The 27,185-nt window shown below is 38.9% G+C and overlaps 1 protein-coding gene across 2 annotated transcripts in view; it reads left to right on the forward strand.

Moving 5' to 3' along the window:
• TBC1D4 (TBC1 domain family member 4) overlaps positions 1 to 27,185 on the forward strand; it is a gene marked incomplete at its 5' end in the record, with an annotated part of 216,670 nt that overhangs the window by 153,740 nt on the left and 35,745 nt on the right. For both annotated transcript variants that reach the window (XM_082675940.1, XM_082675941.1), the window contains 4 exons: positions 5,391 to 5,510; positions 12,761 to 12,835; positions 14,158 to 14,384; positions 16,166 to 16,330. In XM_082675940.1, coding sequence (XP_082532066.1) covers positions 5,391 to 5,510; positions 12,761 to 12,835; positions 14,158 to 14,384; positions 16,166 to 16,330 — 587 coding nt within the window. The remainder of the gene's footprint in view (positions 1 to 5,390; positions 5,511 to 12,760; positions 12,836 to 14,157; positions 14,385 to 16,165; positions 16,331 to 27,185) is intronic.

Here is a 27,185-nt window from a genome sequence, read left to right on the forward strand (position 1 = left end):
CCCAGCATTTTAGAAGTTTTATAGGAAACTGTAGCAAACATTGGCACATTGAGATAAAATAGTAATGATTTTAAAATGTAAAAAAAATTGTGAGTTTTGGTAGAAAACCAGTAATAATAAATGCTCATGATTTAGAATGACCATACATTTTTGGTAATATTAATCCATTATTTTATTTCAAATTCACATGAACATCTTATTTCATTAAAAACTTACATAGCCTTGAGTGGTAAAGAGCAAACATGCAAAGAAGCAGTAATGTCATGGGAACGGCTACCCTGGCTGCAAACAAAGGGATGATATTTTTGTGCACGTGGTTTAGAATGTGTTCCCAGCTGCATGTAGGTAAAGCAAGACCACTGGCAGCAACATCTAAAGAAATCATGACATATTTACCTCTTGATAACACTAATTCAGGTTATGTCTTAATCTCACTCTATTCAGAACAAACCACATATCGTGTGATAAGTGATTCCTTAATTATTTATTGTACAAGCACTTCTAGAGGACCTTCTATGAATCAAGCTATGTGACAATGGTGACAAAAAAGACGTGAATAATGACGTAGCCTACAGAGAAGAGCCCAAATAATCCAAAAGGGAATGCAAACATAAATAGATACATATAAGAGAGGCAACAAGATGGCTTTTTAAAATTCCTATTAGTTTTATTTTATTTTATTTTATTTTTTTATATCTTTATTGGAGTATAATTGCTTTACAATGTTGTGTTAGTTTCTGCTGTACAACAAAGTGAATCATATATGTATACGTGTATCCCCTTATCCCCTCCCTCTTGAGCCTCCCTCCCACCCTCCCCATCCCACCCCTCTAGGTCGTCACAAAGCATCCAGCTGATCTCCCTGTGCTATGCAGCAGCTTCCCATTAGCCATCCTTTGTACATTTGGTAGTGTATATATGTCAGTGCTACTCTCTCACTTCGTCCCAGCTTCCCCTTCCCCGCCACATCCTCAAGTCCATTCTCTACGTCTGCATCTTTATTCCTGCCCTGCCACTAGGTTCATCAGTACTGTTTTTTTTTTTTAATAAAAAGCTATGTGTGCATTAGCTTACTATTTGTTTTTCTCTTTCTGACCTACTTCACTCTGTATGACAGACTCTAGGTCCATCCACCTCACTACAAATAACTCAATTTCATTCATTTTTGTGGCTGAGTAATATTCCACTGTTTATATGTGCCACATCTTCTTTATCCATTCATCTGTCGATGGACACTTAGGTTGCTTCCATGTCCTGGCTATTGTAAATTGTGCGGCAATGAACATTGTAGTACATGTGTAACAATATGGCTTTTTAAAAGAATGTTCAGTGAACACAGAAGTAGCTACATGTTTGCTTTGGAGCTGGAATGAAGAGTAAGGATAGAGGAAAGAATGAAAGAATTCAAGAGGAAGCGATTTTTGTGGGGGGTGGAGCTGGAGTTTTAGGGGAGATAAAGCTTTCTAATCAGAACAGTTGAAGAATTGTGTGGGTTTTTTTTTAACATCTTTATTGGAGTAAAATTGCTTTACAATGGTGTGTTAGTTTCTGCTTTATAACAAAGTAAATCAGCTATACATATACATATACACATATCCCCATATCTCTTCCCTCTTGGGTCTCCCTTCCACCCTCCCTATCCCACCCCTTTAGGTGGTCACAAAGCACCAAGTTGACCTCCCTGTGCTATGTGGCTGCTTCCCAGTAGCTATCGATTTTACATTTGGTAGTGTATATATGTCCATGCCACTCTCTCCCTTCGCCCCAGCTTACCCTTCCCACTCCCCATGTCCTCAAGTCCATTCTCTATGTCTGCGTCTTTATTCCTGTCCTGTCCCAGGCTCTTCAGAACCATTTTTTTTTTAGAGTCTCTATATATGTGTTAGCATATGGTATTTGTTTTTCTCTTTCTGACTTACTTCACTCCGTATGACAGACTCTAGGTCCATCCACCTTGCTACAAATAACTCAATTTCATTTCTTTTTATGGCTAATATTCCACTATATACGTGTGCCACATCTTCTTTATCCATTCATCTGTCGATGGACACTTAGGTTGCTTCCATGTCCTGGCTACTGTAAATAGAGCTGCAATGAACATTGTGGTACATGACTCTTTCTGAATTATGGTTTTCTCAGGGTATATGCCCAGTAGTGGGATTGCTGGGTCGTATGGTAGTTCTATTTTTAGTTTTTTAAGAAAGCTCTGTACTGTTCTCCATAGTGGATGTATCAATTTACATTCCCAAGGAATTGTGTTTTAAGAAAGGAACATTAAGTGCAAAGTTAAGTGGTAACTTTGTAACCATGAGTGAACATAATGCTTGGAGGCCCTTCAAGGACATACTGCTTTTTTTAGGGTTTGCATGGGAATTATGGGGAAATAAGGCTGGAAGGCTAGGCAGCAGTGGGATGATGAATAGCCTTAAGCGCTAGATCAGACCTTGTCACTAAGGGACTTCAGGTAAGAGCGTGAGAGGATCAGATGTGTGGCTGGTTGGGTAAGGGGGTTGACAGTGTTAGGACTGAAGTCACATTTTCAAATTAGGAGACCTTGGTAATAGAATACATGAGAAGTGATTCATTTATCAAGTGCATACTATGTACTAGGCAACAGAGATGAATAATGACAGCTCTAACTGTAAGAAGAAACCAACATGCAATCAGATGAATTAAAATATGGAATATGGTGTGATTGGCACAGAGATATAAGTATGTACCAGACAAGAGATAACACTGGGACATAAATAGATTGAATGATTCCGTCTTGAAAAATGTATTTTGTCTCAGAGAGAGGGTAAACTGGAGCCCTGGAGATGTGAGGGAGGGACTGAGTCAAGAGCAATTTGGGAGGCATGATCCGTAGGACTTAGTGACTGATTGGATAGATATGTTTAGGAAGAGAGAGGGGCTTGCTGGGAGACACTTCACGGTTTCAGATTTGGAGGAATTAGATGTAATAGCTAGGAAATACAGAAAGAAGGCAAGAGCGGGGCGAAAGATGGAAATAAGAATTCAATTTTGGAAGTGTGAGATTTAATTAGAATAATAGATTTGGTGCTCATAGAATTTGAGCTGACATTATAAATGTAGAAGACTATGAACTTCGTCACAGATTTGAAGTCGAAGGAGGGTGTTCTGAGGAGCACCCACATTTCAGGCAATGAGTGAATTAAAATGGAGCCAGTGATAAAGACGGAAAGGGAATAATGAGGTAGAAAGATTTATTATGGTGAATGACCAAGGTAGGAGAAGAGTTCAAGCAAGAAGATCAACGATGTACAATGACATAGGAAGGTCAAGAAACATAAGGAGTCTGTCATACAGAGTGAAGTAAGTCAGAAAGAGAAAGACAAATACTGTACGCTAACACATATATATGGAATTTAAGAAAAAAAATGTCATGAAGAACCTAGGGGTAAGACAGGAATAAAGACACAGACCTACTAGAGAATGGACTTGAGGATATGGGGAATGGGAAGGGTAAGCTGTGACAAAGTGAGAGAGAGGCATGGACATATATACACTACTAAATGTAAGGTAGATAGCTAGTGGGAAGCAGCCGCATAGCACAGGGAGATCAGCTCGGTGCTTTGTGACCGCCTGGAGGGGTGGGATAGGGAGGGTGGGAGGGAGGGAGACGAAAGAGGGAAGAGATATGGGAACATATGTATATGTATAGCTGATTCACTTTGTTATAAAGCAGAAACTAACACACCATTGTAAAGCAATTATAATCCAATAAAGATGTAAAAAAAAATAAAGTAGATCTTGTTAAAAAAAAAAAAAGAAACATAAAGACTAAAATCTGTTCATGTCTTTGATTAAATCAGTCACTGGTGGTGATAGTCATGCTGACGAGAAGGCCGAAGGCAGCATGTGAGGAGTGATATGCATTTTCTATATGACGGAGGGCGGTCAAGATCACAGAGGAGATTTTAACAAATTGTGTATGTTTTCCTGTCAGTATACTTAAGTTCCTCCCTGCCTCTCTCTCTTTCCCTCCCTTGCTCCCTCTTTTCCTTTCTTCCTTCCATTTATTCACCTGGTATTCACTGAGTAGCTGCTATGTCAGGCATTGTGCTAAGTGCCAATACGATTTCCCTATTTTCGTTGTGTCATTCATCTCAAAGTCTTAGAATGATGAGTCAACCCAGTCCTTACACACAGCCCGAGCCCAGTCCAGCTCACATCTCTATCTATTGTTTTCTTTCCTTTTTGATTGTGATCATGTTTCTTTTATCAGTAACTCCTTAGGTGACCCCGTGGAGCCAGCTCCAGTATGGACCTCTATTGCCTCCTGCGTAGACTGTCCTGAAGCCTTCAATCTGATCTTCCAGTCTCTGATTTCCCAGTCCTTTAGGTGATTTTTGAACAGTCCTTCCACATAAATCTTCCCAAAACATTAGTTTCACAGTGATGCCCCTCTGCTTGTAAATTGTGATCAGTGATTTTTCCTAATTATCCAGCACTTAAGACCATTCAAGGTTTTATCTCCAGCTTCACTTTCCCACTTTCCACTACTTCCCTCTGTTTTAGTCAAACACCTGTACTGACACCCTGTCCCGTGAGCATCCCAGCCTTTATGATTTTGCCAGCACCATCCCCAGTGTTGGGAAAGTCTTCACCTCCTTTTTTCTGCCTGTCTGAATCCCATGTATCCTTTTCTTCCTGACCATTGAGACCCATAACCCATGGTTCCATATTTGATTCTTATGTGTTGCTTTGTGTCAATGCTACGAGTGAACGTATTTCCTCCCCAAGCAAAGGATGAGTTTTCTCTCTTGGAAGCTTCCTGGCACTAAGAACCATGTAATATACATAGTAGCTTTTTATCTCTATATAAGATAAAATATTTGGAGAACCTCATATAGTGGACACATTGTAGATTCTCATACAGTTCAGTACTATCAGTGAATACTTGTCGATTGAAAAGATAAATGACCCACTCACAAATGAAAATGGAATTATAACAAAGGCATTAGCAGAATCCAGCTTTACTAGAAGATGCTTTGTTCTTTGAAACCAATTTTTTGTGTTTTCCTCGGTAATTTGGATATAAAGTATGTAACTTGGAAAGGGAAAATAACAGCAGTAAAAATGGGCATCTCAAGTTTAGTTTTCATTAAATGCAGCAGGAATATATTAGCAGAAAGGAAAGACATAAAGGAAAGATCTTATTTCTGTCTTTTTTATTGCTTACAGTATTAAAAATTAATCTCTTTTGCTTACAATCTGTGTGTTCACGATGTGGAACCTAAATTATTACTTCTTAATAGAGCTACAGAAGAATTCTCATGCTTTTTAGTGGCTTAGCCATAAGCCTGTCTTTAAAGCTTCATTTAACCTTGAGTATTTCTAACCTAAAATGTATGTTTTTCTTTCCATAGACTATTTCAAATAGTACAATCCCAGAAAATGCGACAAGCAGTGGAAGGTTCAAACTTGACATTCTGAAAAATAAAGCTAAGAGATCCTTAACTAGCTCCCTGGAAAATATCTTCTCAAGGGTAAGATTAAACTGAGGCTCTTTAAGGTATTAATTATGTCTGTGTTTTCTAAGTGCTTCATTCTCAACTGGCTCACCGAACATTTCCTTTAAAAAAAATTTAAGATAACTTTAAGTTAGTTAACACTTATTTAAAATAATCTCTCAACAAAAGTCTCATTTTCAGATCTAGATTTATTCTGGTGCCTCTGATATCTGAATTTGAGCAGTTGAGATATATGTATAGGAAAGGGGAAATAATAGAATATTGATGGCCAATCCTTTAAGAACTTTTTATCATTTGCCACATAAAGTTATAAAGAAGCCCTTCTTTCACTTATTTCTAGGAGCTGATAGGGAATGCTGAAAATAGTTAGTATAAGTTAACAGACATGCGTGTATTCCATTCAGTGAATTTATATATTCTGTTTAAAAATAAGCAAAATTATTTCTCTTCCTCTTCATTTTCCCCTTCCTGAGCAATTCACTCCTAACGCTATTAGACGAGACACAGCAATGTAGATGTCTCGGGTCTGTAAGGCAGGGAAGCCACAGTGGCTCAGCACAGGGGAACAGAGCCTGTATAGGTTGCTCTGTATGGGGGTGACCCAGTGCAGCATGTGGACACCAGAGTGCGGTGAGGAGGGTGTCAGCCTACGGGGACAACCTGGTTTCTGGAAGTGGAGTGAGAGCCGGTGAAGAGGACATCCTGCAGAGGGATGGCTCAGAGCCAGAGTGGAGGGGAGAAAGCATTCAAGGCGCCCAATACAAGGATGGCGCCCATGGGTGGGGAGGCTGGAGCCTGAGTGGCGTGAGGAAAGTGTGAAGTGTCAATTGTGGAGGTGGGTTACACACAGGGAACTGATCAAATATGTAAATGTTTAAGGATAGTGGGATTCTGGGAGAAGGGAATTACAAATATGAAAGGGAAGGAAATTAGAAAGAGTTCTGTGTTGTTGGATTCAACTCAGAGGTAGCAGTATGGAATCTTGGTTTTCTATTTTGAGCAATAGTATTACATATATTATGTTCTATGTAATGTATATGTGTTAATATATGCGTGTGTCAGTAAATGTGTACCTACGGTCCCTGACTTTGTCCACTGATAGGAGCTGAGAACAGCTTTCCTATACATGCCAGATAATAAATTAAGCCTGGTTGGATGACCCAGATTTTAGGTCTGGCACTCAGATTTTTTTCTTATTTTTTATTTTTTTGCGGTACGCGGGCCTCTCACTGTTGCGGCCTCTCCCATTGCGGAGCACAGGCTCTGGGCGCGCAGGCTCAGCGGCCATGGCTTATGGGCCCAGCCGCTCCGCGGCATGTGGGATCTTCCCAGACCGGGGCACGAACCCGTGTTCCCTGCATCGTCAGGCGGACTCTCAACCACTGCGCCACCAGGGAAGCCCTGGCACTCAGATTTTGGTTTCTATATATCATTCTTTAAGAAGGAACCATGATCCTGGGAGAAATGGCTAGTTCCAGAACTATAGGGAATGTAGAAGGTAAGTCCAGAGCATCGTGGTGTTCTAGGTAGTAAGGGAATACTCAAAGAAAGGTAACAGGATGTCACAAAGACATAAAAACCTTGAAGGGCTTCCACTGGTGACATCTGAGACAATGAGTATCAAAATAAATGATAGCAACAGATAGTGACTTGTTGTATAAGATAGGAAACTATAAGTCTATTCTGATAGGAAAAATAAATTAATACATTGGAAATTTGATCATGCTCAGGATATTTACTGGGTAGAATTAATACCTATTAAGTACAAAGGGGAAAACAGTAACTTTACAGTGGAAACAGCTGGCAGGCACCACCTTAATCAAATGATCAAATTGAACATCTTCAGCAATGGCACAAATTGAAATCCTGTGCCACTGATACAAAGAACACAGTGGCACTTCTGTGGTATTCCTGCCAAAGGGGCAGTACCTGAATCTAATCTTGAGGAAACATCAACAAACCCACATTGAGATACAGTCTACAAAATAACTACCTGTTATCTTCAAAAGTGTTAAAAGCAAGAAAGTCAAGTGCAGTAGTACATTGGGACACAGTGACTTGTGATGTCTGGTGTTCTTATTTTTATTTCTTTGCTAGAACTCAAAATACTTTTATGGGTAATTTCTGTTGATGATTGAGATTCTTGTTAATTCTAACAAGAGCCTTGCAGCAAGCATGGTCATTTGACAATGCTATTATTTTATTAGCAGAAAACAGAATTTAGGAAAAGAGCCTCTAGAAGATTTGTCGGAAGTGTGTTAATGCAACTTTCCATAAACTTTTCCTACCTCCTCATCTTCAAAATTTATAAATCAGTTATGTTCTTTCTTTCTCGCTCATTCCTTCCCTCCCTCCTTTTCTCCTTCTCTCCTATGGTGTTCAGTGAGAATTTTAGTAGAAAGATCGTTTACGTAGGTGGTCAGAGGATCCGATTTCCAGATCTGGCCCTAGCAGGTTTTATATTTATTTACCTTTATTTACAAATTATTTACCTTTTCTAAGCCATTGTTTCCCCACTTGTGAAATGGGCATACTCATACCTGCTTAGGTCATATTACCGTGAGGGTGTAATGTCAGTATATTAGGAAAATATCACACTGTAGGTATGAGCTGGTACATACAGCAGTGGTAAGCTCTGAAACCTCTGTCATTTATAAAAGGACACGAGGGTATTTAGAGTGTGACGCTCTTTATCCCACTGAGTACCTTGGCATTCTGCACAGTACGTGCACGGCTGACTTTGAAGTACTGCTTACATAGCTTTGTATGGCTGTAATGACTTTTCAGCAAGGGCACTGCCAACCTGTTTTGGTCAAGGTGGATACTGTAGCTTTTGTGTCCCAAAGTGCTGGTAAGTACCACAAATTATGTGACCTAACAAGGTCTTAGGCCTAACAAGGTCTTACTTGCACCATATGCAGCAGAATGGACTTCTTGAGAAGGTTGGCAGCTACCCATGTTGTATCAAAGGTTACATAGTAAAGGGTTTTTGCGTACTTCTGAAACTTGTCAGTTTATTTTTTTCTCTCTGAGTGACATAGGAGAAAATTGACACTCCACTCATAGTTTGGCTCATAACTGCTGCTATTTTTAAAAGTCAGAATATTTTATTTAACTAACTGTAGTTGTTTATGAAACAGGATACATTTTTAAAATGCTTTAAAGCTTAGCTCATTAGCAATGAAAAAGTGGGTCCAAGGCAAAAGGCTTGACACATGCATTACCAAATCATAATATAGTTAAACTGAAAAAGCTATCTGCGCAAAGGTGAAAAGACAGAGTCTTGTATTCTGGTTGTTTGTTGCTTTTTCTTTTTTTTAAAAAAAATTGATTAATTAATTTATTTTGGCTGCGTTGGGTCTTCGTTGCTGTGCGCAGGCTTTCTCCAGTTGCGGTGAGCGGGGGCTACTCTTTGTTACTGTGTGCAGGCTTCTCATTGCGGAGCATGGGCTCTAGGCATGCGGGCTTCAGTAGACATGGCTCGTAGGCTCAGTAGTTGTGACGCATGGGCTTAGTTGCTCTACAGCATGTGGGATCTTCCCAGACCAGGGCTCGAACCCGTGTCGCCTGCATTTGCAGGTGGATTCTTAACCACTGCACCACCAGGGAAGTCCCTGTTGCTTTTTCTTAAATTGAAGCTTTCCAAAAGAGGAACATTTCCTAATATACTTATTAATATATGTTTATAGTTCTAAAAGAGAAATATTCACTAATATAAAGTGTAAGTCATTAGAAAACGGTCATCAAGGGACTTCCCTGGTGGTGCAGTGATCAAGAATCCGCCTGCCAATGCAGGAGACACGGGTTCGAGCCCTGATCCTGGAAGATGCCACATGCTGTGGAGCAACTAATCCTGTGCGCCACAACTACTGAGCCTGCGCTCTAGAGCCCTCGAGCCACAACTGCTGAAGCCCGTGCGCCTAGAGCCCATGCTCCGCGACAAGAGAAGCCACCGCAGTGAGAAACCCGCGCACCCCAATGAAGAGTAGCCCCCGCTCACCATAGCTAGAGAAAGCCTGCACACAGCCGCGAAGACCCAACACAGCCAAAAATAAATAAATTTATAAAAAAAAGAAGAGTAAGTCCTCATTTCACTTTCTCTTCAGAGTAATAGCCATTGTCCTCACTTGTTGAAGTGTGTGAATTAATGATTTTGGTAGAGTATAATTTTAAAGTAGGTTTATTTTTCTTTGTGTGTAAGAAAAACTCATGGATAAAACACTCCTATGAGTAATATGTGTCATCTAAGTGTTTTTCTAATGATGGAAGTTGTTTGATATCCATCTGACTGCTTTCTCTATTGTGACCAAATAACCTGTCTGAGATAACCAGGCAGGTTGGCATGTAAGTAAAAGCTAAAAAATAACAGAAAGCAACGTGGCCCATTTTTCTTTTCCACACACGCGAACCCAGTAATTTATCAGCTAAATGTATGGTTTATTGCTGGAAGTATGTCAGGTTATAGTATAGAACTGAAGAACTGAAAGAGCCTTCATCAAGTTCTGGGACATTTGCAAAATAACCCTTAACCAATGTAGGTTAATTGGTTTTATTTGTAATTCTACTTTTCACAAAGCTCTCTCTTCAGGAGGTAGTATGGAGTGAGAGCTCAAGAACTTCACTTTAAAGTTGTACTCCCTGAATTCAAATTGCTCCTCTGTCCTTTAACTGTGTAAACATTGGCAACCTAATCTGTAAGAATTTCAGTCTCCTTATCTGTAAAGTTAAACCAAAAAACTATACCTACTTCATTAGAATTGTTGTGGGAATGCAGGGGGTAATGCATGGTAAAATATTTAACATAGTACATGGCACGTGGTAAGCATTCAGTAGTATAGATGCAGCTATTTGTTTTATGATTGATATAGTTGTTATTTAGGGAGCCACCGGAAATAGAAAACTATAATTGATATACATAGATAAGAATAAATATTGCTTCTATGAAACAAGGTAGGATACCATAAATATAAGAGTCCATGGAGAACAGGAAAGAACTCCTACAACTTTCTGACGGTGGACATAAAAAGAAAAATTCAGTAGAAGGCTAGGAAACTAGTGTTGAAAAAAAACAACTTTGGAAAGTAAAGCAAACAACTTTCCAACAACTTCTGGAAAGTAAAGCAAAATGACAAAGAAAAAGAAAATAAGAGAACAAGGTTAAAAGTTATCTGGAGATCCAAAAGCCAAATGGTAGGCATTCCAGAAAGAAAATGCATGCAGAAATTTTCAAAGAAATCATTTAAAAGTTTTCTTAGAGCTGATGGACATGTTTCAAAATGTAATGGGCTCTGAAGATGCACAATAGAAAGACTGACTTAGATTCTGTTCCAGAGAGAAATAGCAGGGCACACATACAGCTCAGGAATCACAATGACATTCGACTTCTGTACCGAAAGACAGTTGAGCAATGTTTACATATTCTGAAGGCACGTTTCCAGGCAGAATTGTATATTCAGCCTAACTATTAATAAAATATAAGCATAGAACAAAGACACTTACAGACATGTAAATGAAAAAATAATTTACTTCCAAGTCTCCTGTTCTCAGAAAGCACCTGGAGTATATGTTCCACCAAAATGAGGAAGTAAACTAAAAAAGAGGAAGACATGGGCTCAAAGAAGCAGAAATTCCAACATAGAATAGCATCAAAGGAAATTTCTAGGTTGATGGTGAAGGATAATACTGGAAACATCTATTCAGCAAACCTAAATTGCTACCAGTCCAGACTGGGGCAGGAAGACAGAGATCTCCAAAATGGGTACTCAAAGAAAGAAATATGCAATTAATGGATTATGTAATGTTTGACTATATTGAGATTTATTGATAATAGATTAATGATAAATAAATTAGTAGTAGTAATAAACTGGTGATTACTGAGGTAGTTGTTAACTCTATGAAGAACAAATTGCACAAGATGTGAGTTGTATTAGTAGTAAAATATGTAGCTCAGGTGCAAACAGTATTTACAAGGTTGTAAAAATCTAAGCACAAAACATTGGTTTAACCAACACGTGGTATAACTCTACTGAGAGAAGAGGGGAAGAGAGAAGTGTGTATGGGGATGGGTAATGAAGTGAGAATCCTAAAGTCTCATCTTCCAGAGTAGGAAGTCAATGGATAGTGCCTAAAATGGAAAGATTAAGGAATAGGAATGTAAGTTGAATAACAGAAGCATTGATATAAGTAATTTCAAGTGTTTGCTTTTGGGGAATGGGATTCAGCATGTGAAGGAGCGGGCTGGTGATTGCCACTTAAAATCATAAGTTTGGTAGCACAGTTTGACTTTTGAAACTTTGTGTAGGTATTACTTTGATTAAAAATTAAAATGAAACTTAACCCCCCCCCCCATTAAACCCAAGAAATGTTTGGAGACACACTTTAAAATTGTAAAGTGCTATAAAAATGTGGTGCGTTTTTTCATTGTGGAGAGTCACTGTCACACTGACTTGACGTATTTCTAGTTATTCTTTTTAGAACTTTCCCATGTGTTTTAGAGTTATATAGAACATCTTAGTCTGTATTTTGTCTCTTAAGACCTTCTGTGTGATGTGGTTCCTAACCAGCCTTTCCATCTTCTTTCCTTCAATACTTGGCTTCAGTTTCTTCCTACATGAAGTATAGAGAGAAATAGATGAGATGATCCCTTTGGTTATTTACTTAGATCATCACCAAAGAACTGTGTGAAAAGAAAATTGAGAACCAATTCAGCATTATTGAAGCGGACTTTTATCTAATCTTCTAGAGAGACTTTATTGAAGTAGTTCTGCATTATGGAATAATGAATGAAGCTAAATCCATACATTTTAGGATGCAGTTTTCTTTTTTAAACCTGTGTTTATTATAATCCTATAATGTAAATTATGATCTAGGTTGTAGGGAGGTTGTATGTATTAAACCATTTTCTTTTATAACTGTTGTGGTTTTTTGTGCTGTACTTTCCACATGGGTGTTTATCTGTATGTGACACCAAGTTCATGGGACTCTCACTGATGTTATGGGTGAATAATATTTGACTTTGTAACCAAAGTCACTTCAGTAAGCTTGGTCTGAATATCTGGTTATCTAATGGATGATTTAGAAGTAATGGAAGTAGATTGCAGACAGTTCTCTTTGCCATGCTGGAATGGCTGTTAATACTGCCAACAAATTTGATTGAACCCCAAAAGGATCAATGTAATGCTGACATGAAGAGGCAACTGCCTTTTATAGTTTTCAAGTAAAAATTCAAACCCTATGAACGATTGAATTTTATTCTCTTCACTCAGGGAGCTAACAGAATGAGAGGTCGGCTTGGAAGTGTGGACAGCTTTGAACGATCCAACAGTGTTGCTTCAGAGAAGGTATCTAAGCAGAGCTTCCTTTTTGCCTACTATTGCAACTTGGTAAAAACCAACACTAATATGATAATATGCGTGCTTAGTTATTTTGTTATGAACTCTTTATGACTTCTAAAAAGTAACTATTTGAGCCTTTATTATTTTAAAGAAGATTCTGGCTATTAGCATGTTGCTCTTTATTCAACTGAGGATTTCTCTTGCTGGGACAGAACACATCCCTTGCTGTCTGACTCTGCTCTGTCAGGCTTTTTACTGTTTGGAGATAGTATACTTTGGGGACAATATTTGAGCAACTGTTGATCCAGGGCCATAGAAAAAGGAGCCGTATGATTATTGCACTTATACAGTGATCTTTTTATCTTTTTTTCTCTCCTCTTATTACTTCCCCCTCCCCCATATTTAACCCTTTTAACTGCAACATTAGGCTCTTCTTTATCTCATAGACAATTCTCAGTAGGTTTGGTTTCCTGTTTCCTGTAACATGTAACCTGAGGCAAATGCAACCTATTTTTTTTAATGGAAAAATATTAAAATATGTTCACTAAACTTTCTGTTGGTAGAATTGAGGACTTAGTCCAGTTATGAGTCGATTAGCCCTAACCAAAGTTTATCAAGCTAAACATTTCAACAGTGGAGCCTGTTCTGGAAAGTATAAACAGCATACTTGTCTAAATTGAAAGATTTATGATGTCTACCCATGCAATATGAGAGGCATTCTGGCATAGCTCACTTTTCATTCATTTCCTGTTTTTCGTGTCTTTTAAAACATTTTTACCTCAGGGAACACGTAGTTAGATAGAAGCATCCATGGTGAGGGAAGATACTTAACAGGCTTTATTTTATTTCCCTGAAATCTTTGCCGTGAGACTTGGACACTTAAGCGTTGTGATATTGTTTTGACAGTACAGGAAACATGCAACCGATATGTCACGGAAATCAGTAGATACGTAAATACAGACTCCACCCTCTTTCAGTCAGGATTTCTTTTCATCTTTCTGGCAACAGTGAGAACAGTACAGTAGCTGTAGAGCATTTTACCACAAAGGGTTAGGGGAAAGAATACCTCTTCTTATCATCCCTTTCACTTTCTGGCCTACCTTTACGGATGCTGTCTTACAGCTGCTTATCAGAAGAAATGGGTTGTGGCGATAGTGATCAGCCTTCAGCGTGGTTTGAGTAAAAAAAAACAAAAAACAAAAAAAAGCTACAACAGTTTGTCATGACTCAGGAGGAAGAAGAGGCACCCTGTCACGGTTGAGCTCTGCTTCTGAGCAGGTCTGCCATGATCGGTGTAGGAAAGAAAGGCCTGACTTCTTGCGTTTCAGGACTGCTCCCCAGGAGACTCCCCGCCAGGGACCCCACCAGCTTCCCCACTGTCCTCAGCTTGGCAGACGTTCCCTGAAGAGGATTCCGACTCCCCGCAGTTTCGAAGACGGGCCCACACGTTCAGCCACCCACCTTCCAGCACGAAGAGAAAGCTGAATTTACAGGATGGGAAGGCTCACGGGCTTCGCTCCCCTCTTCTGAGGCATAGCTCCAGCGAACAGTGCAGGTGAGTCCAAACCTCTCTCCAGAAGCTGGAACAAAATTCTCCTGTCACTCTCTTCTGACCACCGTGGAGTCAAGAGTTATTGTGACTTCATGCTGTAGCCAACATTTAGTTTTCAGAAAAATAAATGGAATTATAAAAACCTTCGTTACTAAGGGAAACAGGCAAGCTTTAAGGCACCCCGAAAGAGAAGAGTTAAAGCATTTTGGATGGAAATATATTTTTTTTTCCCCAGAAAAATGGAGAAAACAAGATATCAGGCAGTTGTTTTGTCTGAAAAACCTCTGACAACGCATGTTCCTCAGTGTCTCTTTGACGATGGCTTTCATGAAACAGTCAGCAAATTTGCAGATAACATAGCAGAACTTCCTGTAAGCACAGGGGTTAAAAAAATCACCTACATTACCTTTATACATGAGGTAAAAATTGGCTGTGTTTTATTTCATAATAAATTAAAGCCAAATGTGAAAATTGTTAAAAATTTTATCTAGAATAAAGTGATGTTTACAAAGAAGAATACATATACCATAATTGACAGGAGGTATCCATTAGAAACTATCTTGCATGGTATTTAAAAAATATTTAACAAAATCATTTGGCATTTGGTAAGAGATAATAAAGGGGGTAAATTTGGAATTGTAGAATGATTATACTTCTTACCGTGTAGTACAAATCAGAATTTATATCCTAGAACTAATTTTGTTTTTCTTCGTTACCTATGAGTTTGGTACAGGAAACGGTCTGATAGGGGTTCCAGTCAGAGAGAAAAAAAAAAACAAAAACAGAACTCTAAGTAAAAAGAAGATTAATTTTTATATTAGTTGTTATCAAATTTACCAGCATTTCTTTTAAGGATGCAATTGAATGCTGATTGTTGTTTTTTGAATAATTTGATATTAAAAAATAAAACATTTAGGATATATAAAAATAAAGTAAATTAATAGAACTAATTATCCTCAGATTTTCTTTTATGAAAAAGGATTAAGTATTCATGTATATATGAAAATTTTTAATGATCATTTATATTTACCCAAGACATTAAGTCTCTTTTTCCAGGAAAAATTATTTTCAAGAATTTAAAACATTAATTATTTTAAACTATTAATGATGTCTGTTTTTCCTTATGTTTTCCACATTTCATAAAGTATATGCTCAAAGAATTTCTGTCCATATGAAAAGATGCTATTTATATCATGGTAAAAACTTGCTATGAAAAGAATCTTCTGGGAAAAAAACTTTGTAGATTTAGGGATTCAGATAAAACCATGGCTGCACAATTCCACAGGCTGCAAGAAAAGAACATGGACATTAACGTTTGTTAAGCCAAAGGTATTATGATTACGATGACTTACAACAACCAAACATGTTGTTCTTAAATTTTTAGAAGGGTTTATATCTTTAAAATAATTAAGTCTTTGAACTACTGATAATCAGTTTTTCCTTCTGGAACTTGTTTCCTGTAATTATTTGTGCTTTCCTACTTTTCCCCCTTGAAGTATCTTTTGCGTGTCAAAACAAACACTTTTTGTCCGAAAATTGTTAAGAGCTTTTTAGAGACAAACACATATGCTTAGACACGCTGCATAGATGAGGAATTCAGTTTGTGGACAATGAACTAGGTCACAGTCATCCAATAGAGAACTGCATGCATATAAGTTTTTTTCCATATAAATTCAGCCCTGATTACATTAATAGCGAGAACCTGTGTATATGCTATTTCATAGTGAATGAAGATTGTGCCAAAATGTAAATTAAGACAAATTTGCTGTATTTTCTGTACCCAGCATCTTTTCATCAGTTCGGCGCATGCACAAGGAGAGTAATTCTTCCTCCAGTCTTCCAAGTCTTCACACTTCCTTCTCTGCCCCTTCCGTCACTGCCCCCTCTTTCCTGAAAAACTTTTACCAGAATTCAGGTAGACTGTCCCCACAGTATGAAAATGAAATCAGGTGAGATCAGTGTCCTTTGTTTGCAAAGCAACATTTTCTGCAGTGATATACTGATATGTTACTAAGAAGTGGCTAATTAACTTCAGAGTGACATGAATGCATCCGTATGTTGTGCTTGTTCTAAACTGTTTCTAATATATTGGTTTCATTTCCAATTAATTTGAAGAAAACTTTTAAAACCAGTGTTTCAGAGCTTTTTGATGACATGATTATCTTACTTTAGGGATTATTTTTTTTGTACTGTTTGTGTGTTTCTTTGCCTTTGGCCCCAGAGTCTAAGCCTTGTTTTGTTTGGGGCAAGACCTGGTGCTAACACATACTAAGCAAACCTCCCCTGATCAGGCCTTTTGTTCTTAGCTTCTCTGGACATATCTTATGGAACCCAAAAGCCACTGATTTAAACAACTATGCTAAAGTAATGGATATGATATATCTTTATTTTTAAGTATATAGAATATTTCCTAGACGTTTCTCTGATTTTTTCAATGACATAGACCTTCTTTTCTGAATCTCAGTGTAAGACACATAATGGGTAGAGGATCATGTCGATAGCAACTCTTTCAGACAACATGAGGGAGCTCTTGAATCTTGTAGATATTTGATTTTGCTTTGTTTTTTGTCCCCAGAATCGAAAACGTGTAGCCTATTCAATCTTATTCCTTGCTCTTATAGCTACACAAAATTAAATATAGTGATTTTTTAAGAATTGCCTTTAAAATTTTTTGAAATTATGAAATCTTACTGATCATGCAAATTCTCAGTGGGATATTCTAGCCTTTGGAATGGGGTGGATTAACTTGGGAATTCTTCTCAAGGGTTTGTTGTTGGCTTAGAAGCTTCTGAGATTCATTCCTTTTTTTTTTTTTTTTTTTTGCGGTACATGGGCCTCTCCCTGTTGTGGCCTCTCCCCTTGTGGAGCAACAGGCTCCGGACGCGCAGGCTCAGCGGCAGTGGCTCACGGGCCCAGCTGCTCTGCGGCATGTGGGATCTTCCCGGACCGGGGCACGAACCCGTGTCCCCTGCATCGGCAGGCGGACTCTCAACCACTGTGCCACCAGGGAAGCCCTCATTCCTATTTTTATGTGTAGCTTGAGCCATTCATTTTTATTGCTGTATAGTATTCCATTTAATACACCAGAATTTATCCACTCTCTTGCTGATGGATATTTGGGTTGTTTCTATTGTTCGATAATTGGCAATTTTTGCAGTCAGGGAGAGGAATACATGCTATCAACTAGCCTATGTGCCACTAAAATCTTCTTGGGTATTCTTTTGACCTCCTTTCTTTTAGACTTAGGGAATCCAAAAAGTTAGCATATAATTAGGTAACCCACAGTAACTAGTTAAATTAGAATAACCCTTGAATTATCCCTGAATATCTTTTGTCCATGTGTGTCCATTTTTTTCATCCCAAGAAAGATGATTAATATTGGATTAATAAAATTTTGAATCTGAACCTTCCTCTGAATTAGTACAAAATTATGTTGAAACATTGAATTGCTAGCGAAGAAAGTTGATGAAGACAATTTTAAAGAGTTTTTCAGCGACAACCTTATGGGAGAAGATTTAAAAGAAGATAGCCATAAAAATAGCATAATGTATATGGAATATGCAATGAATTTAGAGAACTGAGGATGTACACATATAAAAATGTCAGTTTGCCTCATCTCCATAGTACTACTTATTAAGAATACGGTGCTTTCAATGACACCCATCTGCAATTTCCTGTTGTTATGTTAAAGTGAACATCTGGAGAATCCCTGTTTCCTTCCAGAAATACAACCATGCCTGAGGTGACAATTAGGAACAGCCATAAGAAGGTCAAAGACTAGCTGTGAATAGGTTATAGAGTACAAAAGCAGTGACTTTTAAAAAAAAGATTATTTATAGTTTTTAATGTATGGTTATATGTTCATCTTCGGTAGTTTCTGCCTAGATGTATGTATCATTCTTGTGCCTAGCATCCCTTAAGCCTTCTGTGCCTCATTCTAATAGGAGGATATTGAGGTCAGAGGACAAATATTTAGTTGTTGGTTTTTTGTTTTTTTTTTTTGTGGTACGCAGACCTCTCACTGCTGTGGTCTCTCTCATTGCGGAGCACAGGCTCCGGACACGCAGGTTCAGCGGCCATGGCCCACAGGTCCAGCCGCTCCGCGGTATGTGGGATCTTCCCGGACCAGGGCACGAACCCGCGTCCCCTGCATCGGCAGGTGGACTCTCAACCACTGCGCCACCAGGGAAGTCCAAATATTTAGTTTTGTATTGAAAAAAAATTAACTTTGCAGTGATCTTATTTGAAATGCTATATTTAAACATGTGGAGAACTTTTAAATTTATAGGATCATTAAAAATCATCGTATTTTCTGTACTTTGTAGTGTTCTCTTGTCTCTGAGAAGTTCTAAAAATCAGAGATCAATTTCTGGCATGGTTTTGTTTACTTTTTGTATGCTGCTTTGTAATTTGACAGCATAGAATCAATAAACCAAAAAGACACTTAACATTTTTCATTAAAAAGTACACTAATCACTAAAAACTATACCGGAAAAAAAAAAAAAGTACGCTAATCGTAAGCATCCAGCTCCATGGATTATCACAGAGTGAACATCCCACATCACCCCAACCCAGTCAATACATGGAATGCTACCAGCACACCTTCAGCTCCTCACATGTTCCCACCGAATCTCTACCCCACATCCTGACCTCAAATACCATAGTTTAGTGTTGCCTGGTTTTGAACTTTCTATAAATGGAATGATACAGCATAAATTCTTTTATATCTGGCTTCCTTCACCTAAATTAATTTATGAGATTCATTCCTATTTTTATGTGCACTTCAGTTCATTCATTTTTATTGCTGGATAGTATTTCATTTACTATATCACAGTGCATTCATTTGCCAGTGGACATGTGGGTTATTTCTAGTCTTTTGGGTTTTAAAGTGTACCCTTCCTGGATATTATTATACATGCCTATAGTGGTACATACCCATGCATTATTGATGACTATCTACACAGTAGTAAAATTATTGGACAAAATTCACTCTTAATAGGTTTATTTCAATTAGTAAGTCACTTAGACATAAATTTACTAGTTAGAATCTTGGAGAGAGTTTTTAAAAAATTGGTATTGTGAAACGATTCCAAATTTACAGGAGAGTTGCAAAAATATTATGGAGAACTGCTGACTCTTTCTCCAGATTCATCAACTTTTAACATTTGCTTTATCAGTCTGTTTACATGTATACATACATATATATATATATGCATATATTTTTTTATTCTAAGCCATTTGTGAGTAGGTTGCAGATATCATGTCCTTCTACTCTGAATACTTTAGTGTGAATTTCCTAAGATGAGGATATTCAAGAGTGTGGTTTTATGTCAGCAATTTCTGAACTCTACATCTCTCATTATTACTGGTTTCAGAGAAAACATCATATGCACACAATTACCATGATACCTAGAACTATTCAGAATAGAAAGGAGGTCCATAAAACTATGAAATATAATTTAATTTTACTTGGGTAACTCATATCTTATTAGATGCATAGAGTGGATCTCTAAATATTCATAGTCAAGTAAGGTATGTAATTTTCTTTTTTTTTTAATAGATCTTCATTGCAGTATAATTGATTCACAATACTGTGTTAGTTTCTGTTGCACAACAAAGCGAATCAGCAATATGCATACACATGTGCCCATATCCCCTCCCTCTTGAGCCTCCCTCCCACCCTCCCTATCCCACCCCTCTAGGTCATCGCAAAGCACCCAGCCGATCTCCCTGTGCTATGCTGCTGCTTCCCACCGGCCAACTATTTTACATTTGGTAGTGTGTACATGTGGATGCTACTATTGCTTTGCCCCAGCTTTGCCCTCCCACCCCATGTCCTCAAGTCCATTCTCTATGTCTACCTCTTTATTCCTGCCCTGCCACTAGATTCATCAGTACCATTTTTTTTTAAATTCCATATATATGCGTTAGCATATGGTATTTGTTTTTCTCTTTCTGACTTACTTCACTCTGTATGACAGACTCTAGGTCCATCCACCTCACTACAAATAACTCAATTTCGTTTCTTTTTATGGCTGAGTAATATTCCATTGTATATACGTGCCACATCTTTATCCATTCAACTGTCGATGGACACTTAGTTTGCTTCCATGTCCTGGCTATTGTAAATAGAGCTGCAGTGAGCATTGTGGTACATGTGTCTTTTTGAATTATGGTTTTCTCAGGGTATATGCCCAGTACTGGGATTGCTGGGTCATATGGTAGTTCTATTTGTAGTTTTTTAAGGAACCTCCATACTGTTCTCCATAGTGGCTGTATCAATTCACATTCCCACCAACAGTGCAGGAGTGTTCCCTTTTCTCCACACCCTTTCCAGCATTTATTGTTTCTAGATTTTTTGATGATGGCCATTCTGACCAGTATGAGGTGATACCTCATTGTAGTTTTGATTTGTATTTTGTATTTCTCTAATAATTAGTGATGTTGAGCATGTTTTCATGTGCCTCTTGGCCATCTGTATGTCTTCCTTAGTGAAATGTCTGCTTAGGTCTTCCACCCATTTTTTAACTGGATTGTTTGTTTTTTAGATATTGCGCTCCATACGCTGTTTGTATATTTTGGAGATTAATCCTTTGTCTGTTGTTTCGTTTGCAAATATTTTCTTTCTCCCATTCTGAGGGTTGTCTTTTTGTCTTGTTTACGGTTTCCTTTGCTGTGCAAAAGCTTTTAAGTTTCATTGGGTCCCATTTGTTTATTTTTGTTTTTATTTCCATTACTTTAGGGGGTGGGTCAAAAAAGATCTTGCTGTGGCTTATGTCAAAGAGTGTTTTTCCTCTGTTTTCCTCTAAGAGTTTTATAGTGTGTGGTCTTACATTTAAGTCTTTAATCCATTTGGAGTTTATTTTTGTGTGTGGTGTTAGGCAGTGTTCTAATTTCATTCTTCTACAGGTAGCTGTCCAGTTTTCCCAGCACCACTTATTGAAGAGGCTGTCTTTTCTCCATTGTATGTTCTTGCCTCCTTTGTCGTAAATTAGGTGCCCATGTATTCATGGGTTTATCTCTGGGCCTTCTATCCTGTACCATTGATCTGTATTTCTGTTTTTGTGCCAACACCATATTGTCTTGATTACTGTAACTTTATGGTATAGTTTGAAGTCAGGGAGCCTGATTCCTCCAGCTCCGTTTTTCTTTCTCAAGGTGGCTTTGGCTATTCGGGGTCCTTTGTGTTTCCATACAAATTGTAAAATTTTTTGTTCTAATTCTGTGAAGAATGCCATTGGCAGTTTGATAGGGATTGCAATGAATCTATAGATTGCTTTGGGTAGTACAGTCATTTTCACAATATTGATTCTTCCAATCCAAGAACATGGTATATTTCTCCATCTGTTTATGTCATCTTTGATTTCTTTCGTCGGTGTTTTATAGTTTTCTGAGTACAAGTCTTTCACCTCCTTAGGCAGGTTTATTCCTAGGTATTTTATTCTTTTTGTTTCAGTGTTAAGTGGGAGTGTTTCCTTAATTTCTCGTTCTGATTTTTCATTGTTGGTGTATAGGAATGCCACAGATTTCTGTGTATTAATTTTGTATCCTGCAACCTTACCAAATTCATTGATTAGTTCTAGTAGTTTTCTGGTGGCATCTTTAGGATTTATTATGTACAATATCATGTTATCGGCAAACAGTGACAGTTTTACTTCTTCTTTTCCAATTTGTATTCTTTTTTTTTTTTTTTTTGCGGTACGCGGGCCTCTCACTGCTGTGGCCTCTCCCGCCGCAGAGCACAGGCTCCGGACGCGCAGGCCCAGCGGCCACAGCCCACGGGCCCAGCCTCTCCGTGGCACGCGGGATCCTCCCAGACCAGGGCACGAACCCGCGCCCCCTGCATCAGCAGGCAGACGCCCAACCACTGTGCCACCAGGGAAGCCCCTGTATTCTTTTTTTAAAATTTATTTTTATTTTTGGCTGCGTTGGGTCTTTGTTGCTGTGCACAGTCTTACTCTAGTTATGGCATGCAGGCTTCTCATTTCGGTGGCTTCTCTTGTGGAGCACAGGCTCTAGGCGCACAGGCTTCAGTAGTTGCAGCACACGGGCTCAGTAGTTGTGGATTGTGGGCTCTATAGCACAGGCTCAGTAATTGTGGCACACGGGCTTAGTTGCTCCACAGCCTGTGGGATCTTCCCGGATCAGGGCTCGAACTCGTGACCCCTGTATTGGCAGGCGGATTCTTAACCACTGTGCCACCAGGGAAGCCGTGTATTCTTTTTATTTCTTTTTCTTCTCTGATTGCTGTGGCTAGGACTTCCAAAACTATGTTGAATAAGAGTGGAGAGAGTGGACATCCTTGTCTTTTTCCTGATCTTAGAGGAAATGCTTTCAGGTTTTCACCATTGAGTAGGATGCTTGCTGTGGGTTTGTCCTATATGGCCTTTATTATGTTGAGGGACGTTCCCTCTATGCTCATTTTCTGGAGAGTTTTTATCATAAATGGGTATTGAATTTTGTCAACAGCTTTTTCTGAATCTATTGGGATGATCATATAGTTTTTATTCCTTAATTTGTTAATGTGGTGTATCATATTGATTGATTTGCATATATTGAAGAATCCATGCATCTCTGGGGTAGATCCCAGTAGATCATGGTGTATGATCCTTTTAATGTGCTGTTGGATTCTGTTTGCTAGTATCTTGTTCAGGATTTTTGCATCTAGTTCATCAGTGATATTGTTGTATAATTTTCTTTTTTTGTGATAACTTTTTCTGGTTTTAGTATCAGTGTGATAGTGGCTTCGCAGAATGAATTTGGGAGTGTTTCTCCCTCTGCAATTTTTTGGAAGAGTTTGAGAAGGATCAGTGTTAGCTGGTCTCTCAATGTTTGATTGAATTTGCCTGTGAAGCCATCTGGTCATGGACTTCTGTTTGTTGGAAGATTTTTATTTACAGCTTCAATTTCATTACTTGTGATAGGTCTGTTTGTATTTTCTAATTCTTCCTTGTTCAGTCTTGGAAAATTGTACCTTTCCAAGAATTTGTCCATTTCTTTGTTGTTGTCCATTTTATTGGCATAGAGTTGTTTGTAGTAGTCTCTTATAATCCTTTGTATTTCTGCAGTCAATTATGATTTCTCCTTTTTCATTTCTAATTTTATTGATTTGTGCCCTCTCCCTTTTTTTCTTGATAAGTATGGCTGAGGGTTTATCAATTTTGTTTATTTTCTCAAAGAACCAGCTTTTCATTTTATTGATCTTTGCTACTGTTTTCTTCATTTCTGTTTCATTTTTTTCTACTTTGATCTTTATGGTTTCTTTCCTTCTACTGACTTTGGGTTTTCTTCGTTCTTCTTACTCCAGTTGTTTTCAGTGTAGGGTTGGATTGTTTATTTGTGATTTTTCTTGTTTCTTGAGGTGAGATTGTATTGCTATAAACTTCCCTCTTAGAACTGCTTTTGCTGTGCCCCATAGGTTTTGGGTCATCGCGTTTTCATTGTCATTTGTTTCTATGTATTTTAAAATTTCTTCTTTGATTTCTTCAGTGATCTCTTGGTTATTTAGTAGCACACTGTTTAGCCTCCATGTATTTGTATTTTTTACAGTTTTTTTTTCCTGTAATTGATCTCCAATCTCATAGCATTGTGGTTAGAAAAGATGCTTGATACGATTTCAATTTTCTTAAATTTTCCGTGGCTTGATATGTGACCCAAGATGTGATCTATCCTGGAGAATGTTCCATGTGCACTTGAGAAGAAAGTGTATTCTGTCACATTTGGGTGGAATGTTCTATACATATCAGTTATATCTATCTGGTCTATTGTGTCATGTAAAGCTTGTGTTTCTTTATTTACTTTCTGTTTGGGTGATCTGTCCATCGGTGTAAGTGGGGTGTTAAAGTCCCCTACTATTATTATGTTACTGTCGATTTCTCCTTTCATGGTTGTTAGCATTTGCCTTATGTATTGAGGTGCTCCTGTGTTGGGTGCATAAACATTTATAAGTCTTATATCTGCTTCTTGGATTGATTCCCTTGATCTTTATATAGTGCCCCTCCATATCTCTTGTAGCTGTCTTTATTTTAAAGTCTCTTTTATCTGATACAAGTATTGGTACTCCAGCTCTCTTTTGATTTCCATTTGCATGGAATATCTTTTTCCATCCCTTCACTTTCAGTCTGTATGTGTCCCTAGGTCTGAAGTGGGTCTCTTGTAGACACCATAGGTATGGGTCTTGTTTTTGTATCCATTCAGCCAGTCTGTGTCTTTTGTTTGGGGCATCTAATCCATTTACATTCAAGGTTATTATCAATATGTATGTTCCTATTACCATTTGCTTAACTGTTTTGGGTTTTTTTTTTGTGGGTCTTTTCCTTCTCTTGTGCTTCCCGCCTAGAGAAGTTCCTTTAGCATTTGTTATAGAGCTGGTTTGGTGGTGCTGAATTCTTTTAGCTTTTGCTTGTCTGGAAAGCTTTTGACTTCTCCATCGAATCTAAATGAGATCCTTGCTGGGTAGAGTAATTTGGTTGTAGGTTTTTCTCTTTCATCACTTTAAGTATATCCTGCCACTCCCTTCTGACCTGCAGAGTTTCTGCTGAAAAATCAGCTGATAACCTTATGGGGATTCCTTTGTATATTATTTTTTGTTTTTCCCTTGCTGCTTTTAATATTTTTTTCTTTGAATTTATTTTTCTTACTTTGATTAATATGTGTCTTGGTGTGTTCTTCCTAGTGTTTATCCTGTAAGGGACTCTCTGTGCTTCCTGGACTTGGGTGACTATTTCCTTTCCCATGTTAGGGGTGTTTTCATCTATACTCTCTTCATATATTTTCTCAGACACTTTTTTTTTCTCTTATTCTTCTGGGACCCCTATAATTCGATTGTTGGTGCGTTTAGTGTTGTCCCAGAGGTCTCTGAGATTGTCTTCAATTTTTTTTCATAATTTTTTTTTATTCTGCTGTGTGGCAGTTATTTCCACCATTTTGTCTTCCAGCTCACTTATTCGTTCTTCTGCCTCAGTTATTCTGTTAGTGATTCCTTCTAGTGTATTTTTCATTGCAGTTATTGTGTTGTTCATCTCTGTTTGTTTCTTCTGTAATTCTAGATCTTTGTTAAACATTTCTTGTATTTTCTCAATCCATGACTCCATTCTATTTCCGAGATTCTGGATCATTTTTACTATCATTACTCTGAATTCTTTTTCAGGTAGATTGCCTATTTCCTCTTCATTTATTTGGTCTTGTAGGTTTTTACCTTGCTCCTTTATCTGTGAGGTATTTTTCTGTCATCTAATTTTTTTTTTTTTATGAGTGGGATTGTGTTCCTGTCTTACTGGTTGTTTGACCTGAGGCTTCCAGCACTGGAGTTTTTAGGCTGTTGGGTAGAGCTGGGTCTTGGTGCTGAAATGAGGAACTCCATGAGAGCGCACTCTGATGAATATTCCCTGGGGTCTTAGGTTCTCTGTTAGTCCAGTGGTTTGGACTCAGAGCTCCCACTGCAGGAGCTTCCACCCGACCCTGGGCTCGTGAACCAAGATCCTGCAAGATGCCTGGGGTGGCAAAAAAAAAAAAAAGAACAATAACAAAGTAAAAAATAAAATTAGACTGGGAAACTGATAGATAGATTAGGAAGAATATAAAAATAAAAATATAGATGAATCAACAACCAGAAGGTACATCAGTACCACAATAGCAAAAAAGAGGAGGAGGGAAAAGAAAAAAAGAGTGGGGGAGCGGGGAGAAGGCCTTGGCTGTGAAGGGTGGGGCCTAAGCAAGGGAGAGGTTTGAGTGGTGGGCGGGGCCAATGCTCAGGACCCACAGGGCTGGAAAAGGCCCTGGCAGCTTTGGGGGTGGGGCTTAGGCTCAAGGAACAGAAGGGGCCCAGGAGTGCCCCCCAGCCCTGGTCTCAGAGGGCAGGGGACCTCACCTGGGAGCCCAGCAGGCTTCCTGGGCTTGAGTAGGCGGGGCAAACGCCCTCCTCTCCTCTCCCACTTCTCCCGGTGGGATCCTCCCACCTGCCTCTCCTGATCTCCTTGGCCTCCCTTCTAAGCCCCCAGGACCAATTCGGCCGGGCTGGGGAGCCTTGGAGGGCAGAGGACCAGCCTGGGAGCTCAGCAGGCTCCCCTGGCCCGAGTGGGTGGGGCAATCAACCTCTCCACTCCTCTCCCGTTCCTCCTGGAGGGCCCCTCCCGCCTCCTCTCCTGATCTCCCTGGCCTCCCTCCTATGCCCCCAGGACCCACGCGGCCTGGATGGGGCTTTGGGTGGGGGGTACCAGCTTGGCAGCTTAACAGGCTCCCTGGTCCGGGTGGGTGAGGCGATTGCCCTCCGCTCTTTTCCTGCTCTTCCCTGAGAGTCTCTCCCACCTGCCTCTTCTGATCTCCCCAGCTTCAGGGGTGTCGATCCTGTCTGGCCTCCACTTCTCCTCCCCCCTCAGTTCCCCTTCGTCCTACCAGTTCACTTTGGGGTTCCTCCTGTCTCCTTGGGCATCAGAGTCCCCTACCAGTGGCCGGCAGGTGCCCTAGTTGTGGGGAGATGCTAACTGTGTGTCTTCCCACACCAGGTATTTTCTTTTCACTTGGATAACTCACATCTTATTAGATGCATAGAGCGGATCTCTAAATATTCATAGTCAAGTAAGATATATGGTAGGTTAGCACATAGGCTAATAAATACTATTTAAAGAGCATGTTAATTTGAAATTTTAAATTCAGATTAGGCATTCTTCTCCAGGACCACGATTCGGAATTATTAAAAACATGTAGATTATTGTTTTTAAGCAGGCTGAGAAAAAGAAGCCAAGATCTTTTTAATATCATGGTTTATTGATTAGTAGGTTCATTTGCACAGCACTGAGATGCTAA

Source organism: Grampus griseus, assembly GCF_964374135.1.
Source record: "Grampus griseus genome assembly, chromosome: 18".
NCBI lineage: Eukaryota > Metazoa > Chordata > Mammalia > Artiodactyla > Delphinidae > Grampus > Grampus griseus.